The 22,531-nt window shown below is 40.0% G+C and overlaps 4 protein-coding genes across 6 annotated transcripts in view; 1 reads left to right on the top strand and 3 right to left on the bottom strand.

Annotated features, from left to right (window-relative positions):
* Positions 1 to 7,150, top strand: part of LOC132973110 (anoctamin-1-like) — a 30,773-nt gene extending 23,623 nt beyond the window's left edge. For both annotated transcript variants that reach the window (XM_061036365.1, XM_061036364.1), the window contains 6 exons: positions 72 to 214; positions 1,492 to 1,644; positions 1,819 to 1,871; positions 2,830 to 3,014; positions 4,907 to 5,012; positions 6,231 to 7,150. In XM_061036365.1, the coding sequence (XP_060892348.1) occupies positions 72 to 214; positions 1,492 to 1,644; positions 1,819 to 1,871; positions 2,830 to 3,014; positions 4,907 to 5,012; positions 6,231 to 6,500 (910 nt within the window). In that variant the 3' untranslated portion in view covers positions 6,501 to 7,150. The remainder of the gene's footprint in view (positions 1 to 71; positions 215 to 1,491; positions 1,645 to 1,818; positions 1,872 to 2,829; positions 3,015 to 4,906; positions 5,013 to 6,230) is intronic.
* LOC132973117 (zinc finger protein 3-like) overlaps positions 1 to 16,399 on the bottom strand; it is a 260,609-nt gene extending 244,210 nt beyond the window's left edge. Inside the window, exons 1-2 of one of the 2 annotated variants that reach the window (XR_009672968.1) lie at positions 16,151 to 16,399; positions 12,907 to 14,129 (exon numbers count right to left, since the gene is read on the bottom strand). Coding sequence is in view for 1 of the 2 variants with exons in the window: in XM_061036375.1 (XP_060892358.1) it covers positions 13,492 to 14,129; positions 16,151 to 16,319 (807 nt within the window). In the remaining variant the exon portion in view is untranslated. Of the gene's footprint in view, positions 1 to 11,739; positions 14,130 to 16,150 lie in introns of those variants that run through there. The other variant, XM_061036375.1, reaches the window with a different exon arrangement.
* Positions 1 to 22,531, bottom strand: part of LOC132973115 (carbohydrate sulfotransferase 6-like) — a 366,303-nt gene that overhangs the window by 153,748 nt on the left and 190,024 nt on the right. The gene's annotated exons all lie outside the window — the stretch shown is intronic.
* Positions 8,730 to 10,061, bottom strand: LOC132973605 (gastrula zinc finger protein XlCGF8.2DB-like). The gene has a single exon (XM_061037151.1). The coding sequence runs from the start codon at positions 9,889 to 9,891 to the stop codon at positions 8,923 to 8,925; it is 969 nt and encodes a 322-aa protein (XP_060893134.1). The 5' UTR covers positions 9,892 to 10,061; the 3' UTR covers positions 8,730 to 8,922.

Below are 22,531 nucleotides of genomic sequence, written 5' to 3'. Positions count from 1 at the left end.
CTAAGTGAACATGCTTGTTTGTGTTGTTAGAATTCTGAGTATGTATTGATATGTGTATGAATGTTCCTCAGCAAGCTAAAGAAGCTGATTCGTTACATCCGGTCAAAGCGAGGGGCTTTTCAGGAAGAGGAAAGACAGAAGAGGCTGCAGAGATACGAAGCCGACCACTTCCTGGAACCATTTGCTGGATTAACACCGGAGTATATGGAAATGAGTCAGTACAAAACACACAGTAACACTACACACACTCAAGGCTTTTTTTGGCCTAGCGCAGGCTTCTGACTCATTGTAGACAGTCATGACTCAGAGAAGACATTTACAGAGGATATACTTGATTTCTGCTATATTTATGTGTAAAATGTTGCACAATCTGCCTTTCAACACAATATACGGAGTTGTCAGCGTACTCCCCAGACTTGGTTTTCTGTATTTGAACAAGAAGTTACGAGAACTTCGCAAGACTTGGCCAGAACCTGACGTCAGGTTCTGCCGACATATTAGAGCAAAGCATGGAGCAAAGTTGTAGGACATGCCCCAACTGGCAGCTCTTTCAAGGTCACGTCCACCTGGTGGCTCACTCAAATTTCCCTGCGACTGCAAACAGAGCTGGCCAATCGGAGGAAAGTGGGCACGTGGGGAGGGAGGCCTTAAAGGGACAGCTGCTGGAGTTAACCGTTTCAGGCAGAAGCTGAAATGAGGGATTTTACTGACGCCAGTATAAGATAAATAAGGAGGTTTTTGAGCTACACGTCTCGCAATGCTACTCAATAGGTAGCCCAGACTGACATCATTAATGGTAAAAGTGAGTATAATAGATCTCCTTTAATAAGAATTGTCCAGCAAACTATTGCTATAACTTTTTCTTTTGTTTTCCACCTGTTTCGACCTGTTTCAACCTTTTGTTTAAAGGCTTTATATGCGATTTTTCACACTTAAATATAATAGAAATCAAGTACATCCTCTGAAAATAACTGAGTGAGTAATGACTGTCTACAATGGGTGTAACACCTGAGTCCCACTGTCTGTGATGTTTTCAGAGTTTTTTTTCTGTATGTTGACATAGCCGGCCCGACGGCTGACTCCTCCCCTCACGTACAGAAGTTGTTTAATTGAGGGACTAGAGAAAAGAAGAATAACATACTGTACTCACTGATTAACTGTGTTTCTAGATCACGCTCATTTCAGGTAAATTTACATGCAGTGTGAAGATACGAGCATAATAAAGATCGCTAGCATTAGCATGCTAACCCACAATGCACCGCAAGTTGTTTTGGTTTCATGCTGGTGTTCAAGGGCGACATCTGCTGGATCAAAAAATCGCATATAAAGCCTTTAGGCTTAAGGTGAAGACAGTTCAGGCGCATCTCATTTTTATAAACTGTTGTTAATGTTTTTAGAAGAATTATTTCCAATACTTACATTCTGATGACATGATGTACATGTAAAGGTGGCTGAATATGATGGGCAGTTTCTGTCTTCTTCTGTGTCCAGTCATCCAGTTTGGTTTTGTCACATTGTTTGTGGCATCCTTCCCTCTGGCTCCACTCTTTGCTCTGCTCAACAACATCATTGAAATACGACTGGATGCCAAGAAATTTGTTGCAGAGTTGAGAAGACCAGTAGCAGCAAGAGCCAAAGACATTGGTGGGTTGAACTCAACAGTAATTCTTTAAGAAGTCATAAAATTCATGAAAGCATGTGAGTGTAAAAGAAAGAATCAATTTGCCTGTGAATCAAGTCCTGCAATGTGAAACATTTTCAGTGATCAGTGAGTTTTCTTCTGAATCCAGCAGTTGATACATGTTGTTTTGTCTGCAGGTATATGGTACAACATCCTCAGAGGGGTAGCAAAGGTGGCCGTCATCATCAATGTAAGTAAAACATGAGTTAATATAAATGCATGTACTGTACAGTCTATGGGTGTTCTGCATTTTACTTTTGTCTCTATTTTCCATCACCTTGGGTTGAAACAATGCAACGGTCATGTAGGTCAAGCAGCATTTCAAAGTAAAGTGCCCGGGGCAGAGACACGCATTTTAGCTTGTTATTCAATTAGCGAAATTTTACAACCAAAAATATCTACAGCAGTAATATTGAACATGCATATCAAAATAAGCCCAGTCATATTTATACAAAACATTATACATAAAGTAAATCACTGAAAAGTAGGACTTTTAATCTGAAAATATTTGACAAGTGAAGGTTTAAACCTTTGGTAGCTAGTTTAAAAATGTAATATCTAGTAAAAAAAATAAAAAATAAATAAACATTTACATTGTTTGTTACATAAGGTCTATGAGAGCACCAAACATCGGTGGAATTGAATTCCTTTTTGTCTTTCTTTGTCCTTCTGCCATTACTTTGTGAAACAACAAATTAAAAATGTTGAAAGCCAGAGAGCCTGAGTACATTTCAAATAAAGTGTTTCTCAGTTAATGTACATTCTTTTTTGGGGTGCAGGGCTTTGCTAAAGCATATAGTTTTATGAGTAAGTATGCTTTAATCTTTGGTACTAAACATCGCTGCTCACATTGTCATCCTCAGATGATTTTATGTTCATTCACACCTTAATTGACATGGCCCGTATGACCCTGATGATGTCACCTGTTGAAATGATGTTAACCAGAGAGCTGTGTTAGGGTACTTCTTGCACGAGTGATGGAACACCCTCAATCCAGCTACTACAGACCACTGCATTTTTTCATTTCAACTTGTGTGTTGTTACATTCCACTGCTTTTCACACTTTATTAACATTTGTGTAACTACCATTTCTGTCCCTAATCTCTGAACCTCCACCCCTCACACCACCTTCCCTGTCACATTCCCAGGCATTTGTCATCTCCTTCACCTCAGACTTCATCCCTCGGATGGTCTACCAGTACATGTACAGCCCTGATGGCTCCATGCATGGATTTGTCAACCATACGCTGTCCTATTTTAATGTCAGCCACTTCCAGGAAGGCAAAGAAACCATGGATCCAATGCACCTTGGGTATCCCGTAGAGATCTGCAGGTGGGAAATACATATCAATTCACAAGCTTTAATTTCATGAAAAACCATGTTCATTATTTTAAAAATCAACATTTCTTACCTTTGTCTTTGAGTCTTCTTTATAGACGTCTTAAGTTGTTGGAGATGAGTTGCTGCACTTATTATTCCATACTGTGGTGACTATTTTAAAACAAACCCTATATTGTCCAAAGCAGTCACCACTCAGATGTGAGCTGTGGAAACTGTATGCTTCCAAACACACACCTGAATCCACTTACCTGGAGTTTTGGCTTTATGCACAGCACAAGTCAAGACTCCACCCAGTGTTCAGTATCGGACTTACACTCAAAATACAACTTCACAGTGTTGTGTTAGGTTTCTTGCAAGGATCAATAAAACCAAGCATTTTGGCTCCTACACATACTAAAACAATAGTTCAGCTATCTGTGAAGGAGGGTGTTCCAGCTTGTGTCTTAGCTTTTCATCATTTTTCACTTTTGTTTTTTCTTAACTAGTTGTGACTTCGTCCACAAGCCTTTTCATGATCAATCAATCAATCAATCAATCAATTTTTATTTGTATAGCGTCCACTCATAACAAGTGTTATCTCAAGACACTTTACAAAAAGCAGGTAAAATACCTTACTCTTTGTCTGTTAACATTACAAAAGAGCAGGTAAAAAGACCTTAGTCATATTGCTATATTACAAAGATCCGGCCTATCCATCATGAGCACTTTAACAAAGCAGCAAAAGTTACAGAGGTAAGAAAAAACTGCCTTATTAAAAGGCAGAAATCTTCGGCCGGATCCCCGGCTCATGACGAAACAGCCTTCACAGGCCTAGACTGCGCCAGGCTTGGAAAGGGATAGGGGGAGAGATGGGATAAGATGCAGGAAGAGGGATAGGGAGCAAGGGGGTTGTTCTGGCAAGCCGTCCATCAACAATCCGGTGGGGAGGGGGGTTGTTCTGGCAGGCCGTCAACCAACGATCTCGAGGAGCCTAAGAGAGCTCAAGAGCTCCCAGGAAAGTAGGTGGTCATGACCCTTCTGTCTTTGGTTCCATGACTGTGATGTCCAAGTTTTTTTTTCAGCTCTGTTTGTTTCTTTCTAAATCTGTAAAAAAATATCGTTTAGCCCTTCAGTTAGGTAGCCTAGATAAAGCAAGCGACAACCTCCGGCCTTGACAAATGGAGCCAATGTGGAAGTGTAAAATCCTGCTCCAGGAACCCCGGAAATCACATGAACACCACAACCAAAAAAGTCTGAATTACAGCAGAAAATAACAGATTTACAGCATGGTACAATCTGACATGATTGACAGGTGGGCACAATGTAACAGTTTGTCATAAGGCTTCAAACTCACTTCAGCTCCAACTCTTAGCCTGTCTTTAGGTAGACTGGAAGTCAGGGTGAGACAGCATTTCCAGCATGTCGGCTACTGCCGATGAGCGTCCGGAGCCCCCTGACGTATAAGATGGGTCACGTCACTCAGGCTTCATCCATTAATATTTACAGTCTATGAGATAAAGTTAGAAACTAAGTATCCTTACAGAATTTCTCCTTCGAAACATTTTCACTAATGTGAGGATAAGGATGGGGTGATTTGTTAGAGAAAGGAATTTGCCTTAAAAGACACTGACCATTGCTTTAAGTCCACTCTGACACTACTCATAACCCCACTGAAGCTACAGAGCTATCACAGATCACTGGGTGGAACCTCACTCCCAGAATCGAAACTCAACGTCCGCCATCTTGCTTGGAAGCTATGCTAACAGGCTCTGTGGAGAAAGTTGAGAAGAACTTCGAATTGGATATTTGTGGCTATCTCTTCGAGCCGCAATATAGTGACGAGCCGGCAATGAGAATGTTAGAATTAAAAAAATAACCTTAAAGATGTCTTTATGTCCTATCAGGTATAAGGACTACAGAGAACCTCCTTGGTCCACCACTCCATATGAGATCTCCAAGGAATTCTGGGCCGTGCTGGCTGTGCGACTGGCCTTTGTCATTGTTTTCCAGGTAAGGTTAAATAGAAGAGGAAAAAATAGAATGTACATACATTTATTAGTGATGGTCATGCAATATATACATTAGCATGTACTGTTCATTATGTATGCATGCCAGAATTTAATAAACGTTCTTGGAGCTATCATTGTGCTTCTTGCACATTTGACTACCATGTGATGGTAACGTTAATCATTGAAGAGTGTTAAAGACACAAATCTTCAGGGGTAGAAATGTTTGCGAATGTTTGCAAATATTAAATCTTGAAAAAGTGCTCTAGGATCACTGTAACATTATGACATCATCAACTGCTAGCAGAAACAACTCTTTGTTTGATCTGTGATTCTTCTTCTAAAAACCTGCCAGCTGCAGAATGCAGTCCAATCACTTTTTACACCACAGGTCGGACCTACCCTTCACACACAGGCAGAGGCTGCTATGTAAAGTGTCCATCAGAAGTAACTAATCCCAATCATACACATTCATACGCTGCCGCCAAAGTAGCTGTAGCTAATCTGGGTTAAGTGTCTTGCCCAAGGACACATCAGACTTGTGGCTGCAGGAGCTGGGGATTGAACCCAAGACCCAGGGTGAGAAACTACCGACTCTACCAGCTGAGCCACAGCCACCACCATCAATTAAGCCAGGCACCTTTTAATCAAGCTCTAATAAATGTATACTTATGCCTTGTACCACCCTGGACGTTCATGTAGCCTATGGTTGTTTGGTGACAAAAGCCCTGTGTATGTCGGCACAACCCTAGATTAACAAAATGAATACAACTCTGACAAGCTTTTTGTCAATAACATCCTTTGGCACATCATCAACCACTTTGTTTTTGTCTGTAGATCTAGATTTACTCCACAAAGAAGCAAGAACATGGTCAGCACATGTAGCTTGTATTGCATTCACTAAGTGTGGCATAACCAGTTGTAATAAGTTATGGCGATTCTTGTCCTTGGAGGCTCGTCTTAGTCAAATATGTTGTTGTGTAGAAAATGTTCCCTCTGCTTTACCATATGACATGTTTGTTTATTACAACAACAATCTTAGGTGGCATTGCTTCGCTGTTTCTGTAGTCTGTTGGTTTCTTTTACATCTATATTTGACACACCTTCTGTTGTGGTATTGTGATATCTACAGGAAAAGTCAAGAAGCGGTTGAATTGATAGAGCAGGACTATTTGATACTCACAGAAAACTATATTGACTTGATTCCCTTTTATTTATCCAGAACGTTGTGATGCTGATGAGCGACGTTGTGGACTGGCTTATTCCCGACATCCCTAAAGACATCAGCCTTCAGATCCATAAGGAGAAGATTTTACTGGTGGACCTCTTCATGAAAGAGGAGCAAGGCAAAATCCACAACAACCTGGAGAGCAAGGCCTCAACAGAGGGCAAAGAGAACTGCAGCAGCAGTAGCAACAACAACAACAACAACAGCAGCACAACTGTCCACCAGCGCTCCGGACTGCACAACAACAGCACGAAAAGCCTCTAATGCGAGTCACCAAGAATTCTTAGTTCAGTCTTAGTTAGTGTTTCAGTTAGATTCTGTGGTTTTGTTCTTGTTCAGATCATTCCGACAATTGGGAGAGCAGCTGTCTGTTAACATGTGAAGAAAGTGAATGTATGAGGTCAAATACGTTACCAGTGTGTGTGGAGAGTTGTCTTGATGTACCTCTTTCTGCATACTCTCTATGAATGTGCACAGGAATCTTTATGTGTACACAAATGTATAAATGGGCACACACATTTCAGATTAGTAGAGTAATGCATGCTCAAACCTCTTTATATGCATAATGATTTGTACATTGTATAAGAATCTGAAGATGTATACTCAAAAAAACTCAGCGTAAACTGCTTTTTATTCGAGAGTTCAAAGTGCAAAAGTAATATTTACTCAGTTGCAAAATCTGAATTTCTCTGTGTACTAGTCTACATAATTCAGTAGAGGAGTGCTAAAGAACTTTTTTTTCTGTTTCTGAACATACAGTATTTTTTTTTTGTTGAAGGCAGTTTTGAAACTGGAAGTTTGTGTTTCAGCTTGTATGAGGCTACGTAAAGTCACAAGACGTTGTTGTATTACTGCTTTTCTATGTTGTGTTCTGAGCTGAAAACTCTGGTAAAGATATGATATGCATCTTTAAATGTGAGTTTCTTTCTCTCTGTCTCTGTCACTGACTGTTTGGTCCTGGTGGGTTTTTTTTATACTCCGGGTTCGAGAAAAAACAAAGGATGCAGATGTTACACTTGCTTTTCTCAGATGTAAAAATTGAGCCTGGTGTTCTGCTGTCTGCATATCGGGATACTTGTGCATATATACTACTGGAGACCAATTATCACATTTTCTGTGTGCTTGAGTTCATAAGGGCAAACACATTTTCACCGTTAAGTGTGAAAGTGTGCCAAGCTCTTTCTTTTTTCTCTGATTTTAGCGGAGGCTCATCCTGCCACGCTAACCTTTACAGGTGTGTGTGCCATCCATTACACTGTATGCGCTCTTCTGTGTCCCCTGGAAAATGTGACACCTCCATCACCATGGAAAATCTTCCATTCCCTTTAATCCATATTGAGTGCCGAGCAGAGAAGAGGTAACTTCAGGAGCTCTGAGTAAGAACACAAGGGTCATTTTGAAGAAACAAAGCAATAAGGATGTTGCAAGCATATATTTGCTTGATTTGATTGTGCTCGATTAAGGTACAAATGTCTTATCATGATTATTTTCATTAATATTGAGATCACGATTTTAAAACATGATTACTCATTGATTTTACAACATCTGCATTACAAGCAATAATTGAACTTAAAGATACAATTTATAGATTCAGCCACCAGGGGGCTCTCAATCAATACTACCATAACAAAAGATGACATCGAGGCTAGCGGGGAATCATGGGAGTTTTCTCTGCTACTCCCTCCAGCCCAGTGAAAACGAACTCTGCGTTGACGTAGTAAAAACGAATGGGCGAAAGAGACCTGAGGAAGAGAAAATGTTTACCGACGATGTATCTAAGTATAATTTACATGACGTTTTTTTTATCACAGCAGCACATACAGCAACAGTACGGCAGCTTTCAGTAACAGCTCCCACTTCCTTCTGTCTTTCACGTAACATCTGGTGTTTCCCCGGCAAAGATAAACATTCTGTCTGTCATGGCGGCTGCCTCGGCAAGACACGTCCCATTACAACAATAAAATTACGGATTTCTCTGACTTTGATAACTGTTGGAAATATTTGAGGTTATGTAATACTCAACAAAAAATGTAATTTATATAACATGAGTTTAGTCCATTATTTATTAATTTAGATAATTTAATGTAAACATTGTCATATATTTCTAAATATTGAACGTTTAAACACTTTTAACACTTTAACATTCTGAAGATTTTAAAAACAAGCACTATGTGAAAATAAACGTATAGATAAAAATAAATACAAATGATAATATGTAATAATAAAATGGGTGTCAAACCATTCAAAGTTTTAATCGCAATATTTCAATAGTTAATCATGATTAATCTCATGTTTGAAATTCCATTATTTCGCATTTTAAAAGAAGGATTGTAATTTAGTTTTATTTTGAATTGTTGTACTGTGTTAAGTTGAGAGTACTTAACTTGCTGTTTGAAATCAACCCTGCTTTTATTTTGAAATAAAGAAAAAGCTTTTGGCAGATCGAAGGTTACAACATTAACTTAACCACAGAAAAAGGAACTTTTTGCGGATCAAACACTAAATAAAAACAGCTCAAATGATCAGTGACAAAGTGAAATGTGTGATGTCATAATGTGGATATTATACGTTGACTCATCAGCTGAGCTGTCTTTTATTTAAAGTGAAATGAGACATAGCAGCAGGCCATTCCATACACGTTAATCATGTTTTTGTTGTGACAGTTTAATAAATCCATCTTTTTTTTTCATTCCAAACTGTATTTCAGGTACTGTTGCTGCTCTCTGTGACACACTCGTGATTTCTCACATTTGACATTCTGGTGAATTTCCTCCCACAAAAAAGGACACATGAATGACTTCTCCTCCGTGTGGAGCGTCATGTGTTGCTTCACATGCCCGTTTTGTACAAACCTTTTATCACACACTGGGCAGCAGTAGGGTTTCTCTCCTGTGTGGGTCCTTATGTGTTTTAACAACGTCGCACTCGTCCTGAAACGTCTGTTACAATCTGCACAGCTGTACGGCTTCTCCCCCGTGTGAACTCTCATGTGTCGAGCCAGACCTCCCCTAAGAATGAAGCGTTTTGAGCAGACTGAGCAGCTGAATGGTTTCTCTCCAGTGTGGGTTCTTGTATGAGACTGTAGAGACTGGCTCTGAACGAACACTTTTCCACACACTGAGCATCTGTATGGTTTCTCCCCCGTGTGAATCCTGATATGACGCACAGCATCCACTTTGTAGCCAAATTCTCTCTCGCAAACTGAACCTCGAAAGGATTTATTTTCTGAACAACTTCCTTTAAACGTGATTACTTTTGCACTCTGTTTGGGTCTTTGAGCACAAGCTGAGCACCACAACAGTTTGCTGCTCTGCCTACAGTCTTTCAGCTCCAACGTTTTGCCACAGACAGAACACCTGAGAGACTTCTTTTCAGAGTTGCATCCCTTATCAGCTGCGGACACGCTTATGTTTTTCTTTGTTTTTACCGTTGGCTGAGGTTTCACGGGCTCCTCCCAGTTGCTGTCACTGTCACCGTTTTCACTCCCTGAAGTCCTGCTGTCACTGCTTCCTGTCACTTTGTTTACATCTGACTCCGGTCCCCTGCTCCGCTGCTCACCTTTTTGGTCAGACTCTGAATTCTCAGCTTCATCACACGGGTTATTATCTTGATCTGAAACTCCGTAGCACACCCCCTCATCACTATCTTTTCCCATCTGCTGAGCTGAGGAGCTGGCTGTTGTTTGACTTTGATGAAGCTGTGAGGAATGAGCAGTCTCATTCTCATCCTCACCCTTCACAGGGACAGGCTCTTGACGCTGCTCTTCTTCTTTTTTGAGCTCTGGGCGCTGCTCTTCTTTTTTGAGCTCTGGGCACTCTGGGTCTGGCTTAGTAACTGCAGAAAACACTGAAACAACAAACAAAATTAAACACACAATGTGGTACAGGCAGCTATTTTCTTATCTGTTACTACATCCCTTCCATAATCGTGCTTCTTTGTCTCTGCTTTTTGTTATTATTTGTTTGCTCTGGTGTGCATGCTGTCACCCCTTATTAGCCTGATTCAATTCACTTGGTCGCTCCTTATTTAAAGACCTCACTCCTTACACCCCCTTGAATAAAGGTAGTGTTTTTTTTCTCCTACTTCTAGCCCATATTCTATGGCCATACATTTAAATTAAAAAAATAAATAATAATAATAATAAAGATTCCTGTAAGATGGACATGTTATTTTTGAAATGTATTATTTCAAATAATTGTCTATAACTTCTACTATTATGTATGTTTTATTTCATGTGTGATAGTTCCCCTTGTGTTTTATTGCATCTCTTAATTTTGGAGAAAACTATCTTGCGCAGCAGAAATCATCCTATCTTGGCCCATAATGATAGTCAACCTTTAAATCTGAAACATCTGTAAATGATTGATTGTGAACATTTAAAACAACTCTCAAACAGACCTACTCAGCATTAGTCCTGCAGTTTAGAGACAACTCACCTGTTCTGAGTAACCGGACTTCTGGCTTCAAGACAGCGTCGAGTAGTTTGCGTTGTCGCTCGTTCTCCCGCTTTGAATGATCGAGTTGTTCTTCACACTCGGACATGGTTCTTTCAAACAGTCCTAGTATCTCTTCGGCGGCCGCAGCAAGTCGCTGATTCACCACCACTCTCAAAATGTCCACTTTCGACATGTTTTAAACTGTCAAATAGACTCTTTCATCAAGCGTCACATTCGCAGCCACCACCATTTACTTCCGTATTCTTAGAGAAGTTGTATCGACCGAGTAGTGCTACCTTTCGATATGTCCTCCCAAGCGGTTGAGCGCATGCGTAGAATCCCAGGTAGTCATCACTCTGGTTAATAACCTTAATATTTACAGTCTATGTTAATAACGCAACCGTTCTCCTGGAATCTTTATGAAAGGTTTGATTCGAAAAAATATCAAAAACGTGCTCCTCATGCTCTGACAATGCAAACTGAGTGAGTAGTGATGTAAACTAACGTGATCCCGTACTAGGAGCATTACGGTAGCACTTTTCTTCAAAGCATCACAACTCGGGACAACACCGGCAGCGACTACACGTCAACGTAAAACTCTCAGAACAAATCATCTTCAGAAACGTGAACTAACTTAAACATATATATCTGCAAGGACGCATACAATAATTGTTAACACAATGCTGGTGTTTTGTTCCCATTTGCATATATTTTTTTTTAAATCAGACACTCCACACTGAAGTGTTTGAGCACATATGATCTGTAAGCCCTGACCTCATCATTACTGCAGAGGGGTGAGTGAAAGCAGCAGGCATCATGAAGACGATCCACAACCAATAAGTGCATTACTACTTATTAAACTGTTGTCTTTATCGGAGCCATGCAATGTTTCTAAATTGTAATTCTACACCAACTAAAGGAGAGAGTCCACTCTACCCTGTCTATACCATTTATAATGAGGGTTCTATGAGATAAACAAGTCCACACATAGACAGCTTATATTGTAGATCAAAACAGGAAATGACTTTCATATTAACTGTCATTTTCAGTGCAGTGCTGGGAGAACATTACATTTTTTCAAATGCATTTTTAATACATGTAATTCCAAATCAAATGTAACATTTGGGCTTTAGTTGTGATAAGGGGTTTCAAACATTTAGGCTTCAGTAAAAACACAGGGTTAACAAACTATCAGGTGTCTGTTCTTAGTCCATGGTCTATTAAAACTCGACCCAAAAGGCTACTTCAGTCCAGTCACCGTTTGGGGCAAACTTTGAAAGACCACATGTTATGCCTTCAGAGGAAATTTAGGGTGAATTGTGACTGGAATGCTGCACTCTCTTGCTCATACGAGTTTCAATTACGATTGTCTAGAGCTGTAATTTCGTTAGTTTCCCCAAAATTGTCACTAAACTTGAGGGATTGTGGGGAAGAAAAAGAAGGCCTTGTGCAAAGGGTTGTACTGCTCAATACTGGTAATGCAGCGTTCTTATTGGTGGAACATAAAACGAAGGAACTGAAAGAATCGTTTTTGCTGTATTTGTATCATGATGACAAGTGTTCAAATTATTTTCATCTGTTATATATACTGTATATGTTAAACAAAAATCAGCAGAGATGAACACATGTTTATGTCTATTTCATTTTACTACATTATTGAAAGAATAAAGGCACTTTACCCGAGAGTGAATTCACTGTGCACAGTGTTACCCTCACATACTTATATAATAATGCACACATTTTATATGTAGTGACTCGAAGCAATCCTCCTCATTAACTCAAACGACAGACGGGTAAAATAAACTGGTAGTATACTTGATCTTCTCACAGAATGATACACCTGATGCTGCTTCAGAAGAGAACAGTGAATGCACAAGTCAATGTCACAAATCAAATGTCAATTTGTCAACTTTAACCATTCTTTTCTCATTGGCTCACTACATTTGTATATTAAACATGTCAGAACAGATTTGAGGGTGGCTGTGGCTCAGTTGGTAGAGTCGGTCGTGTCACAACCAGACGGTCGGGGGTTTCGATCACCAGATCCTGCAGCAACATTTCCGATGTGTCCCTGGACAGGACACTTTAACCCCAAGTTGCTCGAGCTGCTTTGTTGGCGGCATGTGAATTATTAGTTACTTGTGATGGTGACTTTACATAGCAGCCTCTGCCATCAGTGTGTGAATGGGTTGGTGTGACCAGCGGTGTAAAAGCGCTTTGAGTAGTCAGAAGACTAAGAAAAGCGCTTTACAAGCTCAAGTCCATTTACCATTTCCAACTTCATCACATTTACAAATGCTGAGGGGTGCCTTATGAGGAAACCCCAGTCACTGGTACATCGACAGGAGTGGTAGTGAATATAGATTTATCCCAGAGACAACAGTCTCATCCTTTATCTCTAGGCAGGTTGGCTGGAAAGTGAAGACTGTATAGAAAAAGTGAAAGCAGTTACTGTGACATTTTTACAATATATTGATCCTGGATTTACAAAATGAACATTATGCTGTACTGAAGAGCACTTTAAACCAAAGTGTGAAACCATGAACTCACAGATTTCAGAGTGAGAATCGGTCTCTTTAGCCTTACAATTGGGCTTCTTTTTTACCAGTGTCATCACCCCCTGCTGGTCATTCAAGGGACTTCTGAAAGCACACTTTACCTTTACCAGAGTGGCTACATTCATTAAATCCAGCAGATGTCGCCCTTTAGATCCAGCATGAAACCAAAACAAACTGCTGTTTGATTGCATCTATGGTAGCTGACCAACTTTAAACCTCTCCTTTACCCCAGGTTCAGTTTGAAGCACAAAGCAGAAAACGTTACTTGCCGCTGCTCGCACCTGCACACTTATGGCTTTTCAGGCGTGTCAGCAAACTGAAGTTCCTTCCACAAACACCACAGCTGTACGGTTTCTCTCCGGTATGAACTCTTAGGTGTCTCGTCAGCGTTCCATTAACACTAAAACTTTTTTCACAAAACGGGCAGCTGAACGGTCTCTCTCCTGTGTGCCTTCTCATGTGAACGACTAACGTCTTCCTCTGGCTGAAACATTTGTCACACATGGAGCAGCTGTACGGTCTCTCTCCTGTGTGGCTTCTTATGTGTACAACTAATGCCTTCCTCTGAGTGAAGCTTTTGTCACATGTGGCACAGTTGAATCTTTTCTCCCTGGTGTGACTTCTGCTGCTGGTCGGACTCTCTCTCTCTCTGCTGTCCACAGTTTGTCTTTGATAAAGCTGAGAGGACTGACTTTTCTCCCCATCATCTTCACACTCATCAGAGACAGACGTGAATGTGAACTTGGTGGTGGTATGATCCTCTTCTTCGTCTTGAAGCTGCTCCCCCTCCTGACAACTCCACTCTTCAATGTACGACGGCTCTGGGTCTTCCTGGTTCAGAGTGTTCTTCGCCTCGTGCTGTTCTTCTTTTATTTCAATCAGTTTTTGGCGAGGGGAAACTGAAACACAGATGAAAATGAAAAACAGATTAGCACAGCAGGGGTACCCATCTTTGCATATTAACTGTGCCTTTCAAAAATTGCACTTGGATTTACTCAAAAAGAGTGTCTAAAGGAAAATAAATTGTGTGTGATGTGGATCACTCAACACTCTACCCACTCGAGAACAAAACATTGGCACGTCCTTAAGTCTGACAGTGAACTATCCTATGTAATAAAGTACCCTCCTCTGTTTGTAAATGATGAAGGAACATTAAGGATCACTTGGTCCGAGCCACATTTCATCGCAAAGAGGAAACTACCGCTGTGGCATTTGTTTTCGATGGAATAGCACTTTTAAAACTCGTCACTTTTCTCACCCTCATACAGGTTAAAGATTTCTTATCAACAGTGACATCACATGTGCATTAACACATGTGATCGATATGATACGCTGTCCCTGCGTTCTCGTTCATGTTGGGAAAAGTAAAACAAAGTATCAGTGAACACAAAAACACAAAATGCAGAAACGATCGGGATTACCCCGTTGCTGTGCACTTTAATGATGAGCACCATGACATCTCCTCACTGCGTTCCTGTGGGATCAAACAAGTCACTCTCCCACCCAAACAGCATGAGGCTTACTGGATTCATACTCTGCACACGCTGGCTCTAAATGATGAAGGAGTTTTCATTGGTTTTTATGTGATGCCTGTGTGTTTAACATGTTGATGTATTTTTATATGACAGGTTTGTCTGACTCCAGTTCCAGACAGTCTTTGATACATATTGAGTATGCACATTGATAATCAGCTTCATTTTTTTTATAATCAAGCTTCATTTGTTGTGTCCAATTAGGCCTAAATGATTCAACATGTCTGTCGGTTGTGTGCATTTTGGTGACGGTTATATTTTGTGGGAACTTGTACGTGACTAAAGATGAAAAATTTGATTATTCTACCGACGTATTTTGAACTTTATATCTACTGCAATGTTTCTGAGTTTGTGTTTGGAATATAACTCACCTTTTGGGAACTTAAGTGTCCTCTGAACTACAAATTGCAAATTGTTATGTTATTTCCTCATGGGCTTTCGGTCGTTGTTTCGATGCGTGTGCTATCAGCCAGGAAGTGGATGTTTATTTGTTGGTTTATGTGTTGAATTCAGAGCTGACATCATAATGATGATTGGTGCAGGCCTGTAGCCACTTCCTATTTAAGATGTCAGTCTGCAAACATGCCTTCTTATTTTACGAGAGAATACACATTATCTCCTCTTTCATACTTATTTGTTGGGTAAAATAAACAAGGTCCACAGAAAGGCTCAGATCATAGCAGTTTGGGGGTAATTGTCCTTGGACCTGGTTTTGTTTCTGAACGTGTTTCCAAATAATGGTAAACATATAAGGCCTAAGGGTAAGGTTAACATTCAAACAGCTGTTGCTCGATCTTTCCTCTAGCTTTTGCTCAATAGACGACATGCTTTCATTCTCTCTGTGATCATAGACCTTTGAAACCTTTTGCTTTTGTTTTCTCACTGCAAAGCATCGTCTGATAATTTATAAATACCCCCCAGCCCCCGTGAGGGCATGAATAAATCATGAGCATCAAAATTAATTAAATTAGATTATGTCATGTTCAAATTAAACTGAGGTAAGGTTATTGTTGCAAATTTGTATCTCCTTCTCACAAGGTGGGCTACATCTGATCACACAAAAAATGTAATACAAAATACTCTTGCTGAAAAAGTATAATATAAATAATTAATTGTTTTAATTCCAACAATGGCCCATTAAATAGCTGTTTTAAAAATGGCAATTAGCAATTCTTTTCTATCTATTTAAACATTTAAACTTCATGATTTGTTCTATTATTTTGAAATTCTACATAGTAGGCTACACTTCCGACTCTTCTCTGCGGAGCTCCAGCATGCTAAAAGCCTTTCAAAAAACACTGTATCCGCTTCATATGAAGGTTAATGAAGGTTATTATGTTATTATGAGTTCGCTGTTTTCACACCGTTCTTATCATAAGAGCACAAACCTGCTTTGTCGTTGTTTTCACGCTGAGAAACGTCCTTCAGCAGCCTGTGTTGACGGAGTATTTCTTCTTCGTAGTTTAATATGGTACTTTCCAAAAGCTCGAAGATCTCCTCTACAGCCGCAGTCAGTCGCTGGTTTACAAACGCTCTCAGAGTTTGAATTGTGGACATTTTCGCATAATAATCCCGCAGAGAGCGACCAATGTTTGTGTGCCTCTGACTTCCTCCTCGTGCTTCCGCTATTCCGCTTGATGCCGGGAGCCCCTCCCTCCCTCTTTCATGCCTTCCTTTCCTCACCTCGCAAACATCGTCTATAACATAACGGGCGATCACAAATGTACCTCATGCATCTTTTCCTAACCCATTTTCCTTTGCCTCAATGAAAAGTGAGAGAACATGGGATTTTAAAATCTAATTCAAAGGAACAACTTTTGATTATTCTGGTAAATTTTATTTAATATTGTTAATATCTATACAATTTTCTGCACTCTTTCCATCTTATTATCAGCCTCAGTCTTGTGTGAAGAAATTCAAAATTACAGACAAACAAAACTCCTCATCAACACATCCATAATTCCATCTAGCTGAGAGCTAGTAGTCAGCAACAGGTTCCCATTCCTATAGCCATCATCAGGAATTTTTGGTCCAACAATCTGTTTTTGTTATGCCTTTAATTTGCTCCATTGAACATTGTGTAACCCTTTTTAAGTGTCAGAAAACCATGGAGATTGTATCTTGCATACATGGATCCATTTTTTCCTTTTAGGCTATACTACAACTAAACATGTTTTGATGTATTTTCCTGAATAAAGTAAAACCTCAACGGACGTGTCCCTTCAGACATTATTTGGTGGAAAGATAAAATGACAGCAGTCTGTTGTTAGACAGGCACAGAAAATAGTGTCTGATCCTACCCACATTCTTCACTCTTGAGTTTCAGCTTTTAACTTCTGAGAGAAGATTCAGGGTCCCTCAGACCCGGCTGAACCTTTACAAACATTCACTTGTGCCAATGTCCGTTAATATTCTGAACAGGTAAGGTAAGATGTGCAAGAAGGTCTTTGTATGTATATGTGGATTTGTCATATGAAATGCTCTGTTTTGTATGATCTCTATTTATTTTATTATTTTTATTCTAACTGCAGGACAGAGTCCAAGAAAAATGTTCCCTTTGGGGACAATAAAGTATATCTTGATCTTGAATACATTTTAAAGAGAGCTGGTCATGTTTTCTAGCTTGACAAGTGACTGTTCCTGAACATAATAAAATATTTCTAGCCTGATTTTATTTGATTTTTTAAATTGTAGATGAAAAAGCATGGCGGATCCTGGATCGTTCCTTGCTGATGGTGCACCTGCAGGATTTTCATGATGGACTTGAGGTCAAGTTGTTCAGCTGGTCCTTCACTATCACGTTTTAAGTAAGTTTTCTGGCCAAATCCCTCAGCTGACTACAAACAAGATCTCTTGAGGAGACTAAAGAATTTCTCTGCAGGAAAGCTGCAATGGCCACCAGGACTATGTTTATAGAGAAACAAAGAAGGCTAGTTAAGAAATACCCAGCACCAAGAAACAAAATCTGACAGCTGCTGGAAGTTGTGAGTTAATCAGTGGAGAAGGGCAAACGATACCGAAGCTTGTGTGAGTGTCACAGTGAGTGGCTGTTTGTCAGACCTGTCAAATGACAACTGTCATGTGACTGATGATGTTCAAAGGTTTAGACATCCCACCATATCCAGGTTGATGCAGGCCACCAGCACAGAGCCTGTCAATACTGGATATCCTCCTGACTGTAAGTATTCTTAGATCATAATAGTTTATCTGATTATTTTATAATCCAGAAAAGACATAAACATGGGTTATATGCTATACTGTTAAAAACATTTTCTCCCTTATACTGTCCAGCAAACAAAGGTTAGAGAAAGCCTTGTTGGACATCAATCTTAAGGATGGCCAGCCATATTCAGTGGTAGAAGATGAAGGCTTTCTAAAGTCAGTCAGCCTCTTATATTCTACCTACACTATCCCAGGAAGAAAGGCCCTGAAAAGCAGTGGTTGATTTGAGATATGAGAAAAACAAAGAGGAGGCCATTACTGAAGTGAAACAGGCCTCTGCAGTAAGTCTTACTGCTGATATGTGGACATCCATAAACATGTATGACTATTTAGCAGTGATTGACAGGTCACTACATGACCGAGGAAATGAGGCCCACCACTGTCCTCTTGGAGGTGCAAAAGTTTGCCTTGACCCACATATCAGCTCAATTGACCGATGCTACCAGAAATATTATGGCTGAGTGGGGCATTGCTGACAATGTAACAGGCATGGTCAAGCCCTTATTATTGTGGCTAATGTCACACAAAGCAACTCTTTTACTCGTGTTTTGAATTTGGTTGTTAGACAATTTAGCCCAAAACCCTGAGATGGAAAACCTCCGCACACAGGCCCGAAAATTTTTGGTCACTTTAACTCAAACACCACCACTAAGAAGAATCGATGTGCCATGCAGTCCCAGTAGGGGATGACACAACTTAAACCAATAAGAGGTAGAAACGAGGTGGAACAGCACCTTTGCAATGCTGCAAAGGCTTTGAGAACCTCTGGGTGCAGCTCTGGCCTACCTCAGCACAGACATCAGACCTTTCAGTGCTTAAGGGCGCACTCACGCTAGGCCATCCGTACCGTACCTAAGCACACTGCACCCCTAAAGTCCAGGGGGCCGTAGTCCAGTCTGTTTGACTAGTGTGAGTGCTCAGTACATTTCCTTGCCCTGGCACGCTTGGAAGAGGTGTGTTTCGGCACAGTACAGTTGCTCATGCACGGGCACAAGCATGCGTACACAACTTGAACATGACATAAAATCACCACCGCTACTCTCGACAATAATTTTAACCAATGGCGGCAAAGGGATCACGTTGATGGGATGCGGAGGTCGAGTGTTTTGTTGAAATTTGGGCAGATTTGAATATCCAAAGTCAACAGGATAAAACACAGAAACACAGAGATCATGGGTAAGATCAGTGACCATCTTCTTTAGGTAATTGAAGGAACCAACCCTTTCTCTGCACCAAATGTGCTCTGCATATGTGACAGCCCAAATTCTAGAATAACAAGAAAAACCTAGCAGAAACTATCCTGGTTAATTTGCCCACAAGCGTCATCTTTTCGTATATGAAGGCCTGCCGTACAGATGCAGCTGTCTGGTAGCACTTGTGGACTCTTCACACATTGCATTTGCATCAGCTTTGTGTGAGGGAGTCAGGCCAGAGAACTGCCAGTTTAAGGAGATAAAACATGAGACGAAGGCTGTTCAGAGCTTTGCATGACAAACAGGCTTCAATCTTCTCACACAAAAACATACAGGCAAAGCCTGAAAGGGCAACAGTTCAGCTAGATATTCACTTTCTCTGCAGGACCTCATACAACAATGCAGTGCACCAGTGGGGACCCTCTGCAGTACTGGGTTACATAATATGACCTGTATCCCCTCCTTTTCAAGCTATCATCAAGATATCTCTGCCTACCAGCATCATCAGATGCAGGAGAAACGTTTAGAATTCTTGGTAAATAATTTGATATTGTTAGGTTAACATTTTATTCAGAGATGTAAATATTTAAAGGTCAAACCCCACATCAACTGATGGAAGAATGAACCCTAGCTTTTTTCTACACTTCTTCAATATATGATGGAAAGAAAACCCACACCTTACTGGATTAGTATTTGTAACTAGATTGAGACTCTCAAACATTTGTTCTTTTTGTTTGTATACGTTTTGTTTATTGTGTTTCATACTGTATCAGCGCCAACGCTAATGTGTAATGTAATTGTGGAAAATGTGCCTATATGTTTGTATCTGAATATTGTACAATAAAAGGCTGGCAAAATTGTCAGCCAGAAAAGGAACAGACTGAAGCCCAGCACTGTGGAGAAAATTATATTTTTCTTCCCTTTTATTCATGAGATAACAAAACAAGTGAAACAGGGACACAAAGGACAAATGGGGAGAACAATTTTACAGGCATATAGATACAACCCAAGAACCTGAGAGACATGAAAGCAAAAGAAAAGTAACATTACAAGTCTATAAACACAAATACATAGCCTAAAGACACATAACAAGTTTTTTTTAAATAAAAAACATCTATTTTTTAAATAAAAATCTTAAAAAAAAGAGCATTAATCACTGCCACTATCATGATGCCCCTGTTCATAAGCACTTTCTTTTCACAATTGTTACCAGATGATTGATGAATCAAACCGCCACCTCTATGAAATCTTGCCCAAGAATACTAGCCATAAAAATGTCCAATTTTGTTGCCATGAAGTATCCACACAGACTATATGCAAAAACTGCATCAACCACATCATAAGTATGAGCCTTTGAGGCTTATCTTACGGGCCAGCACTTTATCATATTACAGTACAAAAACTGATTAAAGTATTTATTGAATAAATCTGTAAATGAACATGCAGCTTTGACTGATTATTGCAGATTTTTTCAGATTGAAACAGTGAAGTGTTGTGCCAGTGCTTAAGTCCCACATTTAAACGGTTGCTTTAATTTTATTCTGCCACAAGAGGTCACTGTTCTTCCTGATAATGAAACCCCGAAGCTTGAAACCTTTTTCAATACAAATAGAAAGAAAGCCCCAGAGTGTCATGAGGCTTCATCCGCCCAGCTCTTCCAATCACAGAACTATATATGAGTGGTGCTTATGCAGAATACAGGGGCCTGTACTACGAAGAGAGACTAACATACCCATGGTATCTTTGGGTTATCTGGCTTCACTAAATCCTAACAACCGCGATAAGCGATCACACAACGTTGGTTATCAACTTGATAAGTCTACCCAGGTTTTCCCAATCCATCTATGAACGCGTGCACATAAAAGTGGCTGTATGGTTAAGACAAGAGCAGCATATATCACTGTGGAGGAGCAAACGATTATACTAGAAAAATACAAGGAGTTGAAATACAGAATCCAGGCAAAAAGAAACACAACTGCAGCTGCCAAATGCGGGAAGGAGTGCTGGCAAAGCATCGCAGATTGCTTGAATGTTAATAAGTTTATAAAATCAATGCCCATTAAGGCACAAGTAGATCTGACTTTAATTACATTTGATGTATTATTGTTGCGTGTGTGACCATTTTAGCTTTATTCTTTCAGATGCAACCCCAGCGGTAAAAAAAGCACATGGGAGCAAATAAAAAATACATTTAAGAACATTATCCAAAGTGGGGAGTGGCTTACTTTCATATCTTATAATTACAACAAATACTATGCTTGTATCACTTTCCTGTGTAGGATTATATTGGTATCCAATATATATTGGTATACTCCTTCACAGGAGTACACACCTGCTGAGGAGCTGGCCCTCTCTAATAACGAGGGTCGCCCTTTAGTGAACGGGCTGGAAGTGTGTGTGTGTGTGTCTGTCTCATCCAGAGGTAAGGTAGTGAAGCAATCTTTGACTTAACAGACCATTTACATGTCTTGTTTTCTCAGGTGGAGATGATGAGACGGTGTCTGTTTGCTTGTTGAGTGGACTAGAGGTAATTTATTCCTAATGTTATACAGTTTTTTATTTCACTATTTTAACACAGATGGTGAGAGTGTGGATACTTGGCTGTATTTAATTTATCTTTAATTACTGTTATTATTATTATGTTATTATGGCGGTCTGCACATTGGGAAAATAACAGTTTCAAGTGCTTTCTATCCTAGAATAATCAATTGCTTCCATTTTTCTTCCCCAAGAGCCTGTGGTTTCAACCTTTAGGTCATCACGATCACAAGTGGTAAAGAATTAACCTTAATTTAAACAGGGTATCAATTAAATTGCTTCAAGGGAGTCTTGTAAATGGACAATACTTAAATGTTAAATGTAATGATGTGTTTACAATGGTAAATGGACTTGAACTTGTCTTCCGACTACTACTTCACACACTGATGGTAGTGGTCGCTATGTAGTATCACCCATCAGAAGTAACTAATCCCATTCATACACCGCCACCAAAAGCAATTCAGTGTTAAGTGTCTTGACCAAGGACACATCGGAAATGTTGCCCAGCTGGGAATCGAACCCTCACCCTTCCTGTTGAGAGGTGACGACTCTACCAACCACAGCCACCCTGTGACAATGGATATAGTTGCCCTGTAGGTGGCAGTATAACATGAGTAAGAGAGCGTGACGGGGATGAGATAGTAAAAATAAAGCAGCTAGTCCAGCTATTGTAAAGACCCAAACACCGTTTTTTTATTAATACAAATAAGAACATTACATGGTACCAGGACTGGGGTAAATTTGGTTGAGAGGAAGAAGCAACACAAAATGGATGCATTGAAACTGCCAAGTCCGTTAAAACTGACTGGAAATGTG

The sequence above is a fragment of the Labrus mixtus genome, chromosome 4 (genome assembly GCF_963584025.1).
Source record: "Labrus mixtus chromosome 4, fLabMix1.1, whole genome shotgun sequence".
Lineage (NCBI taxonomy): Eukaryota > Metazoa > Chordata > Actinopteri > Labriformes > Labridae > Labrus > Labrus mixtus.
The sequence above is the reverse complement of the archived record's forward strand: the minus strand, read 5'-3'. Positions and strand labels throughout refer to the sequence as shown.